Source organism: Pseudorasbora parva, chromosome 23 (genome assembly GCF_024679245.1).
Source record: "Pseudorasbora parva isolate DD20220531a chromosome 23, ASM2467924v1, whole genome shotgun sequence".
Taxonomy (NCBI): domain Eukaryota; kingdom Metazoa; phylum Chordata; class Actinopteri; order Cypriniformes; family Gobionidae; genus Pseudorasbora; species Pseudorasbora parva.
The window spans coordinates 22139656-22155141 of NC_090194.1; the positions used below are offsets into that span (position 1 = coordinate 22139656).

The window sequence follows — 15486 nt, forward strand, 5'->3', positions numbered from 1 at the left end:
GCCCCCCGTTGGTTCGTTCCTCTCAGCCGCCTCACCATAGGTTCCTGCAGTTGCCATGGCCCGGCCAATCAGAGCGCTCCTCGCGCTGGGCTATGGCTGTACAGCGGCACTACGCTTTACATGGATACCTTTATTAATAAAGTTTTGCTTCATATTCTCGAGAAAAGGAGTTTTTCCCCATACGTAATAAGAGGAACCTCTCTCGAAAGGGAACAACGTAACTCAGGCAGTTGTATGATAATACAGTCTGTTAGTGCCCTCTGCTGGACTATTTAGCACTTGCTTTCCAACATGATTATTATTTATTTTTTATTAATATGTCTTATATTCAGAAATTGAATAAAACTTTGTTTTCCATTCGTGAAAAACGGCCACATACACACTCCAATACACTGACCCATCCACATATACAAGTTGGATTCACTCGAAAAATGTGATGACCGATCAGTTATAAATAATCATGTCGAAATCAGGCTCATAAAAATGTCAGGAAAAGACGATTTCTTGCTGCATGTCATTATCCATGGATCACTGAATCTGTGGTAAGTTGTAAGGACCACTATATCGAGCCCAACCTTTAGTTTAAACTGATAATTGTTGGGCGTGTTCAGGCGGGAAAGTGACAGGGGAGATTTTAAGTAAATATTGGTAAAAGGTGTTTGGCTATATAATTTGCAGTATAATTGCACACTATTATTTTGTTCTAGGATTTGTAGACAGATGGGAGTCCTATGACAATAGCATAACTGCCTGTCTTGTCTTTTAATAAACGCAGATGTCAATGAGTGTATAATCATTCCTGGCATATGTGCTCCTGGAACCTGTCTGAATCTGGATGGTTCTTTCAGATGTGTCTGTCCTGATGGGTATATTGTCCACAATGAGCACTGTGTAGGTAAGAGCACTGCTTCAAATGCCCAACAAGAGGTTACATCCCTGTGCAATATCACATATCACAATGTCAAATTATTAAAAATTGTGTCCATCCAATGCATCAACATGTTAGTAAAATGACTTGTAAAATGTTAACATCAGACCTTTCTCAGTCTTATACATATTGGATATGTCTACATTCAAAGACAGAGATTGTACAACCTAAAAAACCTAATTGTGAGACTTTTCAAATATGGAAGAGGATACCGGAAAGATCAGTGACCAACTAAAAATAAGTGATAACAGCTGCAGCAGTAATCAGGGGGAATAAAGTATCACTAATCAAAGCTGGAAATGATGCTCCAGAAAGTGCACATTTAAATCATAAATCACTCAAGAGTATGATGTGTGATGTGAATCCAATAGAACACCTTTAGATGTTTTATTTTAAAGAGAGCGGTAGAAAAACATGACCTCCAGGGGAGAGCAGGATGTCTCTCCAGAAACATTCATCCTGCATGCTGAGGAAGATTGAGTCTGAATGTACATATTAAAGTACTGAAAACATACAAGATGTGAATCTCAGTAATGAAAGTTGGACTTACTCTTTGTTGAATTAAGATTATACTGGTTAATGATATTGAAGTGCTATCACACGTGTGTGTGTGTGTGTGTGTGTGTGTGTGTGTGTGTGTGTGTGTGTGTGTGTGTGTGTGTGTGTGTGTGTGTGTGTGTGTGTGTGTGTGTGTGTGTGTGTGTGTGTGTGTGTGTGTGTGTGTGTGTGTGTGTGTGTGTCAGATGTGAACGAGTGTTTGGAGGAGCCCGGCATCTGTGCGTATGGCTCCTGTTTCAACAGTCTGGGCAGCTTTGAGTGCGTGTGTAAACCTGGATTTGTGCTGTCAGAAGATAGACGCAGATGTTACGGTAATTCATCATAACCCTGTTTATCTGACTAAACTTGCACAGGTCAAAATGTCTGGTTATATTTAACACACAATCAACAGAGAAAAATAGTGTAAATAGATGTGTACTACATAGAGGGTATGTAGATATAAAAGGTGTGTAAATAGTAGTTTTACACACAATATTGTTTTAAAGACAAAAATACATGAAAAGCAGGAACAATTTAAAAAAAAACACGGCGATTTCTTACAATAATTATTGGATATGTCTGCTGTGTGTTGTGTCAGACACTAGAGAGAGCTTCTGTTTCACACGCTTTGAGAACAGCAAGTGCTCTGCCCCGCAGGCGTTTAACACCAGCAAAGCCAAGTGCTGCTGTAGTGTCATGGCCAAAGAGGGATGGGGCGACCCCTGTGAGCTGTGCCCTAAAGAACAGAACGGTACCTGAGCTCTCATCTCCTCCATCATTAGCTACATCACCACCAGACCAGACCCAAAATCATTCTCATGGTTTTTTGTTGTTTGCGTTCACAGCTGCATTTCAGGATCTGTGTCCGTTTGGCCATGGGATTATTCCTGGTGTTGGGGACACACGTGTAGGTACTGTGGACAATGTATGTTTTCTTTTGATTCTTGTAGGCTCAATAGATGGTGTAGCAATGGGTTGTAAATTAATATTTAATTAATGTAATGTGCAAAAGAAATCATTAAACATTAAATCAGAAATCATTCAATCTTAATTATCAGAAATAACTACAGATTGACCATGTCACGTGTCACCCGCTGTATTGCTGTGTGTCTCAGATTTAAACGAGTGTGTGGAGAATCCAGAGATCTGCGTGAATGGCCGCTGCATCAACATGGATGGCTCCTTCCGTTGTGAGTGTCCTGCAGGATACACACTCGACTACACAGGAACACGTTGCAATGGTAAGAGAATGCTGAAATGTAATACACAAAACCTTTTTACTTTAAAAGTAAATGTATTGTAAATATGTGTTCAAGGATTATTTTTTAACATTTTTCTTCACCCAAAATGTAACATTCTTTGTTACATTTCTTCTGCAGATCAAAATGAGAATAATGAGAACCGGTTTGGTTATACAATCTTTTTATACAATTATACAATTGTTCATTTTGTAAAATATCTTCATTTATGTTATTTAAATATATCTAATGGCTCAAGCCTGTTCAGTGATTATATCACATTCCGCAGGATGATCAGATATTACTTTTAATTGTATTTTTTTATTTTTTTGCTTCATTCCAAAATTGGCCTGCTACAGAAAAAAAAGAAAAAATGAGTTGAAACAATATGTTAAATTGTTCTCTGATATCTACATAGAGGGTATGTGACTTATTTAAGGGCAACATTTGTCCAGATACAGTTTTACAGGTCCATTTGCAACCCTTTAAATTGTCCCTAGGATGTAATGCTCTGTATTTGCCTTAGAAGAGTTATTAATATTAATGTTGAGGTATTAAGCTGATGAGCCATACAATGAAGTTGTGGGAAAGAGTAGTGGAAGCAAGGGTAAGGGGATAATGGGGACATTTGTGAGCAGCAGTATGGTTTCATGCCAAGAAAGAGCAATATAGATGCATTATTTGCCTTGAGAATATTGATGGAGAAGTACAGAGAAGGTCAGAAAGAGCTGCATTGTGTCTTTGTAGATTTAGAGAAAGCATATGACATAGCATAGTGCCAAGAGAGGAGCTGTGGTATTGTATGAGGAGGTCTGGAGTGGCAGAGAAGTATATTAGAGGGTAGGATAAGTACAGCATATGTATGAGAGCAGTAGGACAGTGGTAAAGTGTGCCGTATGGGAGACAGAGGACTTCACGGTTAAGGTGGGACTGCATCAAGGATCGGCTCTGAGCCCCTTCTTGTTTGCGGTGGTGATGGACAGACTGACAGATGAGGTCAGACAGGATTCTCCATGGACTATGATGTTTGCGGATTACATTGTGATCTGTAGTGAGAGCAGGGAGCAGGTGGAGGAAAGTCTAGAGAGGTGGAGGTTTGCTCTGGAGAGGAGAGGAATGAAGGTTAGTCGCAGCAAGACAGAATACATGTGTGTGAATGAGAGAGAACCAAGTGGAACAGTGAGGTTACAGGGAGAAGAGGTAAAGAAGGTGCAGGATTTAAGTACTTAGGGTCAACAGTCCAGAGCAATGGGGAGTCTGGAAAAGAGGTGAAGTCCAGGCAGGTTGGAATGGGTGGAGAAAAGTGTCAGGTCTGTTGTGTGATAAAATTGTACCAGCAAGAATGAAAGGAAAGGTGTACAAGACAGTAGTGAGACCAGCGATGTTGTATGGTTTGGAGACAGTTGCACTGAGGAAAAGACAGAAGGAAGAGCTAGAGGTAGCAGAGCTGAAGATGTTGAGGTTCTCTTTGGGAGTGACGATGATGGATAGGATCAGGAATGAGTACATCAGAGGGACAGCACATGTGAGATGTTTTGGAGACAAAGTTAGAGAGGCCAGGTTGAGATGGTTTGGACATGTTCAGAGGAGGGAGAGTGAATATATCGATAAAAGGATGCTGAGGTTAGAGCTGCCAGACAGGAGGTCAAGAGGAAGACCAAAGAGGAGGTTTATGGATATAGTGAAGGAGGACATGAAGGTAGTCGCACTGAGAGAAGAGGATACAGAGGATAGAAATAGATGGAGGCAGATGATTCGCTGTGGCGACCCCTGAAGGGAACAGCCGAAAGAAGAAGAAGAAGATTAATATTAATGTTGAGCTCTGCTCTGATTGGCTTATTTCAGCAGCTCATAGCACACAGTAGTTCAGTTGTTCAGTGAAGGGGCTCGTGAGTCCTGACCGTCCTGACAGAACACAGACCGACTGAATGACACTTTAAGCAGAACATCTCAAATGGAGATGGCTAAAATGCAGCCTACTTGTTTATTGTTTTCAAAAAATCTGGCACGAAAGAGAGCTCGCGTGCATATGGTTACCAGATTTGGACATGTTTAGGTAGATAGTAGTAACACCAGATAGTGTATGTTTTCTTTTCACAGAAAAGCTCTGATTGGGGGATTTAAATTACTGAAATCTGGCAACCGCAAGCACGAACGCTCTTCCTTCCCTCAGACAAAACCAAAACCAGTGATTTAGACTCGTCTTTTTTCGTCAACAATATTACATGGTTTATATAACGTTAGTCACAAGATAGGCTACGCAGTGACTGTGATTTACTCTGAAATACAAGCATGCAAAAACATCATACTTAAGTTCTCAAAAATATAAGTATAAATATTTTTACAAAATGAATAGCCTTGTCAAATGACTTTCGTTTTAACTTATATGGTGGAAAAGGTGACGTTTTCTCTGAAAGCAACGTATATGATCTACGGTTGTATTTTGTAATACAAAATAATATTAACCTTTGTCATTACACACACTATTTAGTTTTTTATATGGTACTTGGTGTTTGCTATTGTTACTGTGCTAGCATCTTGTGTTATCTAGACAATGCTGTCTCTCTAAGAAACTTTCAATTTAATCAGAAATTGTTTAAACAGTCAATAAGTGGATAAAATTGCTACTTACTGCTTGCAGGAATATAGTTGTTATTGCCAATAAATTGTTGTGGTATCCGATTATAAACATCAACCATGCTTGTTGACATTTTTTATCTGTGGGAAGGGTAGATAAGTCCTCAGGTCCTCTGCACAGCCTGGAACATGACATATGTGTCCATTAGAGCTGCCATTTTCGCTATCCTCGAGTGTCATTTGTTTATCTGCAGTCCTGATGATTTGGCTCCGTCATTTCCACCTGACAATGAACATGTTTGGACAGATGCAAATGTTGGGGGCGTGCATATAAATGATCCCCAAGGATTGCGTCACGGTTGGCGTTATGATAAAAATCACTTATTTTTTCTTGGTGTTTTTAATGCAAGAGATTTATATAAGAAGTAGGAGGGAATGGCTTTTGAGACTCACAGTATGTGATGTCCATGTACTGAACTCTTATTATTTCACTATGGTAAACTATGGTTAATTGCATTTTTCATTCTAGAGCACCTTTAAACTAGCCTGACAAGCCAGACACACATCAAGATGTTTGGTCTGGAAACTCACCATTGACAGGGCTCAATCCGAGGGGCGGGATAAACGGTTGTCTTTCAAACTCCCTCTGCATGCGATAGGATAGCGCTACACCAACCAGAGCAACGAAGGTGAAACAGAGCTTGTTGATAGATTAAACATTCGCCGTATCCGGTCGGCAAAACTCCGAACACATCTTCCCTTTTTAAGAATGACTTCAGTGCCGTTCTTTGTTCTTTTCTCAGAGAAAAGCTTAACTCCAAGTCTTTCAGAGTCGCGGTCAAAGCTGATTCGAAAGACTGCCGTTCGCCAGTTTCTGTGTTTACTAGAAGCACGCAAATGTAACTCGGCCGTCGTCATTATATGGCCCCGCCCACCAACTCTATACACGATGTGATTGGCCCGGCAAGAGTTTGGGGATTACAGCTCAGAAGGGTATTAAGAGCTACTAGACGACACTCGCGGGCAGATTTGATTTGCTGCCGCTAGGGTGCGTCTAGATTTCTAGGCTACCTTTAAACTAGTCCCGGACTGAAATGCATGTTTGAGCTGTTTTAACTAAATCCAACCATTGTTTTGTCTCAAGATTTACACTAGTACGTTTTTTCTAATGCACATTTATAAAAGCTACTTAAATTAACTTAATTGAACTAAGGCCTAATCCTGGCTTAATCTAAAACCTGTCTGCGAAACCGGGCCTTTACGTTATGAATAAAAATCTTAAAATATTGCCTTAAGTTTTGGCATTTGGAAGAATAGAAAACTTTTTCCCACAACAGTTTCTCGTTTTTTTAGATGGCTCAGGGTAGTACTATCAGCTCTCAGCAAGGCTTGAGTCAGGAGGGCTTTAGGTGTGGAGTTGTATGTGTGTATGTTCTCCCCGTGTTGGCCTGACCCCCCCCCCCCCCCACCCCCCACCCCCCAAAAAATAAATAAATAAAATAAAGGCATTAGAGGTCAGGTTTATACAAGATATGGATTGGATAAACATATTTTTCTGTTTCTGATCTAATAAATCTGATCTGAATCTACCAATAAATCCCAACTGGGTATAATCATCTAGAATGACAGCTTTCTGTTTTCTCTGTGTGCAGATATTGATGAGTGTTCACTGGAAAACCCATGTGGAAACGGCACATGCTCAAATATGATTGGAGCTTTTGAGTGTCTGTGTGAGGAGGGATTTGAGCCTGGACCAATGATGAGTTGTGAAGGTCAGCTGACAAAAAAACCTTAACATCTAATGTGGCATCTTTATTAAACTACCTTCAATGCACTCAGAGAGCTGCTGTGTGTTGCTGTGTATAATGTTATATTTCATAATAGAAAGAAGTGTTATCTTTTGTCTAGATTTGACAATGCTGCCAGTTGATTTTAACCAGATTAGTTACTTGATATGTACTTAATAAAATTAAATATCAAAATCAGTATTTGCTGTGAATAGCGCCCAAATTAAGATCATTCAAATGAATGCAATTATTGAGGCAAATAAGTAAATCATTGAATAGTTAAAGGGTTACTTCACCGCTTTCATCTCTAAATGATACTTCAGGATCATTTAAACGGAGCTATGGTGAGCAATGTAAGTCTTTTAACTTCTCAAATTCATTTCTATGAAAGTTAAGCTTGCAAAGGCATGAACTGAAACGCGTGCCAGACTGAACTCCTGTGTGAATGTATGCCGCGAATGTAGTCGCGATTACCTCAGCTCTCATCACTCGTGCAGTTAGTGCTCAGTGCTGTGACACTCGCGCGGTGACTCACTCATTATATTGAACAGACACGTTCAGTTTTTAATTGTAGTGTCTTCTCTAACTCAGTCACAGTAATGACGTTGGTGGTGTTGGGAATGGCCTCACAGGGCAGCGAAGCATTCTGGGAATTGTAGTCTTTCATCCCCATGGGACAAAAATACATTTTCTGTCTTTTCTCAGTCTAGAAGACACCAAATTCAAAAATAATTTCACATTTCTACTGCATTGATGACCCAGTTTAAATACAGATTCATCTTCCCAGCGCTGAAGTACCCCTTTAAGTGCACGCACTGAGACGAGAGAGGTATGTAACAACTCGTTTTAGTTAAGGGAATAACATAGTTTAATATGAAAAAGCGGTGAAGTATCCCTTTAACAATTTGCTTATAAGTCATATACATTAATGCACATGATCACTGGCCTACAGCTATCCATCATCAAATAATCTGTCTGATATCAATTTGTGGGAGGGTTGCTACAGGATGTCCATCTTTGACTGATTGTGTGTCATTACTGATTGTCCAGATGTGAATGAATGCGATCAAAATCCTCTGCTCTGTGCCTTTCGCTGCATTAACACTTTCGGGGCATATGAATGCAGCTGTCCGTCCGGTTACACTCTGCGGGAGGATGGACGCATGTGTCAGGGTATGACATATTATGAATAATCAATGAGTTTGGCGTAAAACTTTCAAACCCTTAGCGATCACAGTATACATGGCTTATGTACACTCACCTAAAGGATTATTAGGAACACCTGTTCAGTTTATCATTAATGCAGTTATCTAATCAACCAATCACATTGCGGTTGGTTAAATACATTTAGGGGTGTGGTCCTGATCAAGACAACGTGAACTCCAAACTGAATGTCAGAATGGGAAAGAAAGGTGATTTAAGCAATTTTGACTATTTCACAATCTGCTCAGTTACTGGGATTTTCATGCACAACCATTTCTACGGTTTACAAAGAATGGTGTGAAAAGAGAAAAACATCCAGTATGCGGCAGTCCTGTGGACGAAAATGCCTTGTTGATGCTAGAGGTCAGAGGAGAATTCGCTTGCTGATTCAATCTGATAGAAAGAGCAACTTTGACTGAAATAACCACTCGTTACAACCGAGCTTTGGAGCGAAGCATTTGTGAAGCCACAACATGCACAATCTTGAGGCAGATGGGCTACACCAGCAGAAGACCCCACTGGGTACCACTCATCTCCATTTTAAATAGGAAAAAGAGGCTACAATTTGCACAAGCTCACCAAAATTGGATAGTTGAAGACTGGAAAAATGTTGCCTGGTCTGATGAGTATCGATTTCTGTTGAGACATTCAGATGGTCGGGTCAGAATTTGGCGTAAAAAGAATGAGAACATGGATCCATCATGCCTTGTTACCACTGTGCAGGCTGGTGGTGGTGTAATGGTGTGGGGGATGTTTTCTTGGCACACTTTAGGCCCATTAGTGCCAATTGGGCATCGTTTAAATGCCACGGCCTACCTGAGCATTGTTTCTGACCATGTCCATCCTTTTATGACCACCATGTACCTATCCTCTGATGACTACTTCCAACAGGATAATGCACCTTGTCACAAAGCTCAAATCATTTCAAATTAGTTTCTTGAACATGACAATGAGTTCACTGTACTAAAAAGATGCCCACAGTCATCAGATCTCAACCCAATAGAGCATCTTTGGGATGTGGTGGAACGGGAGCTTCGTGCCCTAGATGTGCATCTCACAAATCTCCATCAACTGCAAGAGGCTATCCTATCAATATGGGCCAACATTTCTAAAGAATGCTTTCAACACCTTGTTGAATCAATGCCACATAGAATTAAGGCAGTTCTGAAGGCAAAAGAGGGGGTCAAACATAGTATTAGTATGGTGTTCCTAATAATCCTTTAGGTGAGTATAAATGCATATGTGTATGAATATATTATTTTAAATGTATTCAAGCATTTTGGATGGCATTTGACTTCTATGTGTTTAGATGTAGATGAGTGTGCAGAGGATATTCATAACTGTGACTCCAGAGGAATGGAGTGTAACAACTTAATCGGGACCTTCCTGTGTGTTTGTCCGACCGGGATGATCCGCAGGATGAATGACGATGTGTGTCAAGGTAAAATCTGAGACCATTTGTTTTACTGTACTTATTTTATTAAACTGACCTGTATTGCTATTCACTTTTAGAAACACTCTTTCTTGATTAGATTAGACTTGCGTTGGGTACACTTATGAAACTGAATCAACACAGAATTCACTTTAGCTGAACAATGAAACTATTGTCTTTCTAAAGCTGATTTACAGCAAAATTGAACTCTATTTGCATCATTAATAATTAATGTCCTGTTTGCTTAAAGTTATTAGAAGGAATAGTTGGGTAGGTTAGTGGGGTGGGGTGCTGGCTAAACCTGTTGTATACTATATACACCAATAAAGCCAACAAATGCTGATCACATTAGACTGGAAAAGAAATAACACTTGATTTCGATTTTAGACATGCTATAAGTAACATTGCAGCTACTACATGTCAATTTATTCTACTTACCAAAAACCCTGACATAACCTTATAACCTAACAGTAATATTTTTTATATCTTTTTTATCTTAACAGATGAAAATGAATGCTTGACTCAGCCTGGGGTCTGCGAGAATGGCCGATGTGTGAACACTGTCGGCAGCTATATGTGTGATTGTGGATTTGGGTTCAAAACCGACTCTACAGCCACACAATGTCTTGGTAAAATCCCCTTTCTCTACTCTTATGTAAGCCTTGAATTGAGGGGGGATACAAGGGGATGGCATCACCCTTGTTGAAATACATGACAAAAAGCATCCCTTCTGTAAAAAAATAATAATAATAATTAATTAAATAAATAAAACTTACATTTATTATTTATCATGCATTAAAATAATATTGTCTACATTTTGGTCCCCACGATATGCACCACTCCGAGGGTCTTCAACTGGGGGTCTGCAGTGATACTTCTTCTTTTTATTTCAGCTGTTCCCTTCTGGGGTTGCCACAGCAAATCATCTACCTCCATCTATTCCTATCTTCTGTATCCTCTTCTCTCAAACTGACTACTTTCATGTCCTCCTTTACTACATCCATAAATCTCTTTGGTCTTCCTCTTGACCTCCAGCCTGGCAGCTCTAACCTCAGCATCCTTTTACCGATATAATCACTCTCCCTCCTCTGAACATGTCCAAACCATCTCAACCTGGCCTCTCTAACTTTGTCTCCAAAGCATCTCACATGTGCTGTCCCTTTGATGTATCATTCCTGATCCTATCCATCCTCGTCACTCCCAAAGAGAACCTCAACATCTTCAGCTCTGCTACCTCTAGCTCTTCCTCCTGTCTTTTCCTCAGTGCAACTGTCTCCAAACCATACAACATCGCTGGTCTCACTACTGTCCTGTACACCTTTCCTTTCATTCTTGCTGGTACACTTTTATCACACAACAGACCTGACACTTTTCTCTACCCATTCCAACCTGCCTGCACACACTTCTTCACCTCTTTCCTACACTCCCCATTGCTCTAGACTGTTGCACCTTCTTTACCTCTTCTCCCTGTAACCTCACTGTTCCACTTGGTTCTCTCTCATTCACACACATGTATTCTGTCTTGCTGTGGCTAACCTTCATTCCTCTCCTCTCCAGAGCAAACCTCCACCTCTCTAGACTTTCCTCCACCTGCTCCCTGCTCTCACTACAGATCACAATGTAATCCGCAAACATCATAGTCCATGGAGAATCCTGTCTGACCTCAGAAGGGGCTCAGAGCCGATCCTTGATGGAGTCCCACCTTCACCATGAAGTCCTCTGTCTCACCTACTGCACACTTTACCACTGTCCTACTGCTCTCATACATATCCTGTACCTATCCTATCCGCTAACATACTTCTCTGCCACTCCAGACCTCCTCATACAATACCACAGCTCCTCTCTTGGCACTCTGTCATATGCTTTCTCTAAATCTACAAAGACACAATGCAGCTCTTTCTGACCCTCTCTGTATTTCAATTCTCAAAGCAAAATAATGCATCTGTAGTGCCCTTTCTTGGCATGAAACCATACTGCTGCTCACAAATGTCCACTTCTCCCCTTAGCCTTGCTTCCTCTACTCTTTCCCACAACTTCATTGTATGGCTCATCAGCTTAATATCTCTGCAGTTTCCACAACTCTACACATCTCCCTTGTTCTTAAAAATCGGCACCAAAACACTTCTCCTCCATTCCTCAGACATCCTCTCACTCTCTAAGACCTCGTTGAACAACCGAGTTAAAAACTCTACTGCCATTTCTCCTAGACACTTCCATACCTGTGATACTAGTGATACAGTAGTGATACTGCAGGGTGTGTCATCACATATTATTTTTTGTTAAACAATTAAAACGGGTTAAAAAAAACACCACAAAGTCAAACTTAAAAATAATCACACTCAAATCTAGAGCATCCTCTGCTATTATATTGTAGTAATTTATTGGCAAAACGGATTTGGCAAACAATCTGGTGCGTTTTTGTGTTTTGCTCTCTGGTGAACATCAAATGTTTCTATTTACAATGTGTTTTTGCAGCAGTGAAAAATGTTGTCACAGTCATGTTTGTTGATCTCTTGAATGCAGTGACCAATCAGAGATGTTTAATTTAGTCAGAATCCACTCGCCCAGTCAAAAAGTTATTGTTTTCGTCCAGTTCAGTTTTGTTTTCTGCTTGTTCACAAATCATCTCATTAACAGATGCAAGTAAGGTTTCACACTGCATGTGTTAGCAGAGCATAAGCAGTACAAGTTTTTTCCGGTGCCCATGTTAACAGATTAGAGCATTCACACCACACGCAGAAGTGGCCGGGCAGAGCAGAGCAGAGTAAAAGCGGCAGTGCTGCAATCATTTCGGCAGTGAGTCTATTTTTGCCGTGCTGCTCATGCTAAATTAAAGTGTGCACTTCATTAAAGTGAAGTGTTCTGTGTGTTTCACATCACCATATGACATCCATGTAAACTTCCTATATACGGCATGTTATATGCAAATGTTTGGGACAGAGGGGAACACAGTCGCCTTTCCAGAAGCACTGGAAAATGTGGCAGATTTTTGATACACGCCGTGGTTCAGTTGTGCAAGACAAGCACTGCCAGTGTGAAAGCACAACGGCAGCTGCTCATGTTCTCCATACACAGTTTCTGCGCTGCCAACACACTGCTTGAGCGTGCAGTGTGAAACGTAAGAGTAAGAGGTGCATACAACTTTACTGATATGATTGGAAATTTGTTCGATTGTGAACTGAGATGAATGACATCTTTTACTTAAAAAAGATTGTCAAGACAGCAGTCTTTGCATGCTTTTAAGCTATAGGCTATATCCATTGAATAACATTTTTTGTTTTTCATGCTGCTAAAAAATCAAATCGTGATTCACTCTCGAAATTGCAACTGATATACTGATTGTTATGGTCCTTGTTATGGTGGAGCCATTGCTCGCAAATTACATCTGCACTTTACAAGAGCAGCCGCACTCATTTCAGATGCAGATTTGTCCATCACACAGTAAAATTTAAATGGAAAGTTTTAGTGAAATTTAAGTTCAGGCAAATGTTTAACTGTCCATCTGACAGTAACATTTATATAAAATGAATTATAAAATTTATATAAAATGAATTATAAAATTATAAAATAGCTAATGAATTGTGATTTTTGTTTTACTTTTAACACAACATGTAATAAAAGTATTATACAGACAATGATGCAACAACGATAACATGCATAGTTCTAATCTACTGTCTGAACATAATAACTAATATAATATGGTTGGTTTCTGGTGATATCAAAGGCTATATGCTTAACATGTAATGCTGTTTGACACATTTTGTTTTGGGGGTCCATGCCCTCAAAAACATGGCAGACACCTATGTTATGCCACTAAATAGATGTGTTTATTTTGTAATGTTGTCTCTATTACGATGTGAATTGATTGGAGTTCTGATGTTTGGCTCTCAGACCACAGGAAAGGCTTTTGTTTCACTGAAGTTCTACACACCATGTGTCAGATGTCCTCCAGCAGCCGTGTTCCTGTCAGCAGGTCTCAGTGCTGCTGTAGCGGAGGTCGCGGATGGGGCGAGCAGTGTGACCTCTGCCCTCTGCCTGTCACTGCCAGCTACAAGAAACTCTGTCCAAATGGTCATGGCTATACCACTGACGGAACAGGTAAATAAAATCACACTTGTGACCAGCTTTTCAAAAACAGATGCAGAAGCAGTGACCCACAGGTGTCACAGGCCTCACAAATGATTATCTTTATAGATTAATTGCGGCCTTTAAAGACTCTAAACATCTAAAACAGAGAAAACCCAAAGAAATGCACAGCACCTTATGGAGGCTGGTCAGGGCAGGTCCATTAGCTAATTAGATGTAAACTCCCAAAAACCTGAAAATGAAAGGAGACATTCTTTGTTAACTGATTTTAATGTGGGACAACAGCAGAAACAGAAACACCCATATACTGTATGTTTGTAGCACTACCTGCAAATTCCCTGTGTGTTTCATACACTCTAAAAAATGCTGGGTTAAAAACAACCCAAGTTGGGTTGAAAATGCACTAACCCAACAATTGGGTTGATTTTACCCAACGGTTGAGTTGTTTTAACCCAGCGGTTGGGTTGAATGTTGCTTAAGACAACCCAATGGCTGGGTTAAAACAACTCAGCCATTGGGTTAAAACAACCCAATTGTTGAGTTAGTGCATTTTCAACCCAACTTGGGTTGTTTTTAACCCAGCATTTTTTAGAGTGTATATCAGAAATCCGATGATTGTTATCAGAGTATGTGAGACTGACTTAAATTGTCAGTAAAGCTCTTTATCTGTCCACAGATATAGATGAGTGTAAGCTGATTCCAGGAGTTTGTGTCAACGGCATGTGTATCAACATCATGGGCTCTTACAGATGCCACTGCAAACCAGGATATGTCGCCTCCGCTGCAGGAAGCACATGTGTCGGTATGCACTGCTTTATAACTTTTTCAAATCCACCTGTATGCATAGAGATATTATTGTTTGCTTTTCCTTAAGACCATGGTTGTATGATTGTGTTTTTGTCAGATGTTGATGAATGTGTGATGTCCCCCAAACCCTGTAACTTTATCTGTAAGAACATTGACGGCAGCTATGCGTGTTCCTGTCCCCGTGGTTACATGCTGCAGGACGACAGCCGGACTTGTAAAGGTGAGGAAGTGGATGGGTCTTGCTTTTAGGCACTTACCTCAGAAATATTCTGTGCAAGGCATATAAAACAAGATCTACACAATAATTTCAGATTAAAAAAAAAAACGTTCCTGTTTAGTTGTTTTCAGTTTGAGTTAATTGAGATACTGATTTGGTGTGTCATTTTGCGTTTTTTCTTTTTTAGATCTGAATAAACCCATTGTTTTGACTTGCTTAGTTGGGTACACTTAATATTAATATTCAGCAATATTATTGATCTGAATGCACTGACACTATTGTATGAGAACTGAACTGAACTGAGCTGAGCTGGACATCACTGTTTTCTGCAGAAATTAACTCTTTTTTTCTTTCTTTCTTTTTTTTGAAGATCAACACTAAACTGAACTAGCTGAGCAATGGCACAATTGTCTTTTTAGAGCTTGAATTGATCACTATTTTCCCATATCCGGCGCGATGACTCCGATCCTTCAAATATTAATATTTTTGTGTAATCACCACGTCATCCTCAATAAACCTGTCTCTTGCGTGATACCTCGAACTTTCGAATATTCCGATCTAATATGATTTCTGACCTGTAAGGTTGCCAGAATGATAATCATACACTGTTTGTTAATAGGCCACTATTACCCAACTGGTACCCCGACTGAGCCTGGTATCTCCCAAGGTTTATT

At 40.0% G+C, this 15486-nt stretch overlaps 1 protein-coding gene across 1 annotated transcript in view; it reads left to right on the forward strand.

Moving 5' to 3' along the window:
• Positions 1-15486, forward strand: part of LOC137061869 (fibrillin-2) — a 148188-nt gene that overhangs the window by 125122 nt on the left and 7580 nt on the right. The window contains exons 48-59 of the mRNA XM_067432487.1: positions 776-895; positions 1672-1797; positions 2064-2216; positions 2311-2376; positions 2581-2706; positions 6933-7052; positions 8118-8240; positions 9580-9711; positions 10206-10331; positions 13594-13800; positions 14465-14590; positions 14693-14815. Of these exons, the coding sequence (XP_067288588.1) occupies positions 776-895; positions 1672-1797; positions 2064-2216; positions 2311-2376; positions 2581-2706; positions 6933-7052; positions 8118-8240; positions 9580-9711; positions 10206-10331; positions 13594-13800; positions 14465-14590; positions 14693-14815 (1548 nt within the window). The remainder of the gene's footprint in view (positions 1-775; positions 896-1671; positions 1798-2063; positions 2217-2310; positions 2377-2580; positions 2707-6932; positions 7053-8117; positions 8241-9579; positions 9712-10205; positions 10332-13593; positions 13801-14464; positions 14591-14692; positions 14816-15486) is intronic.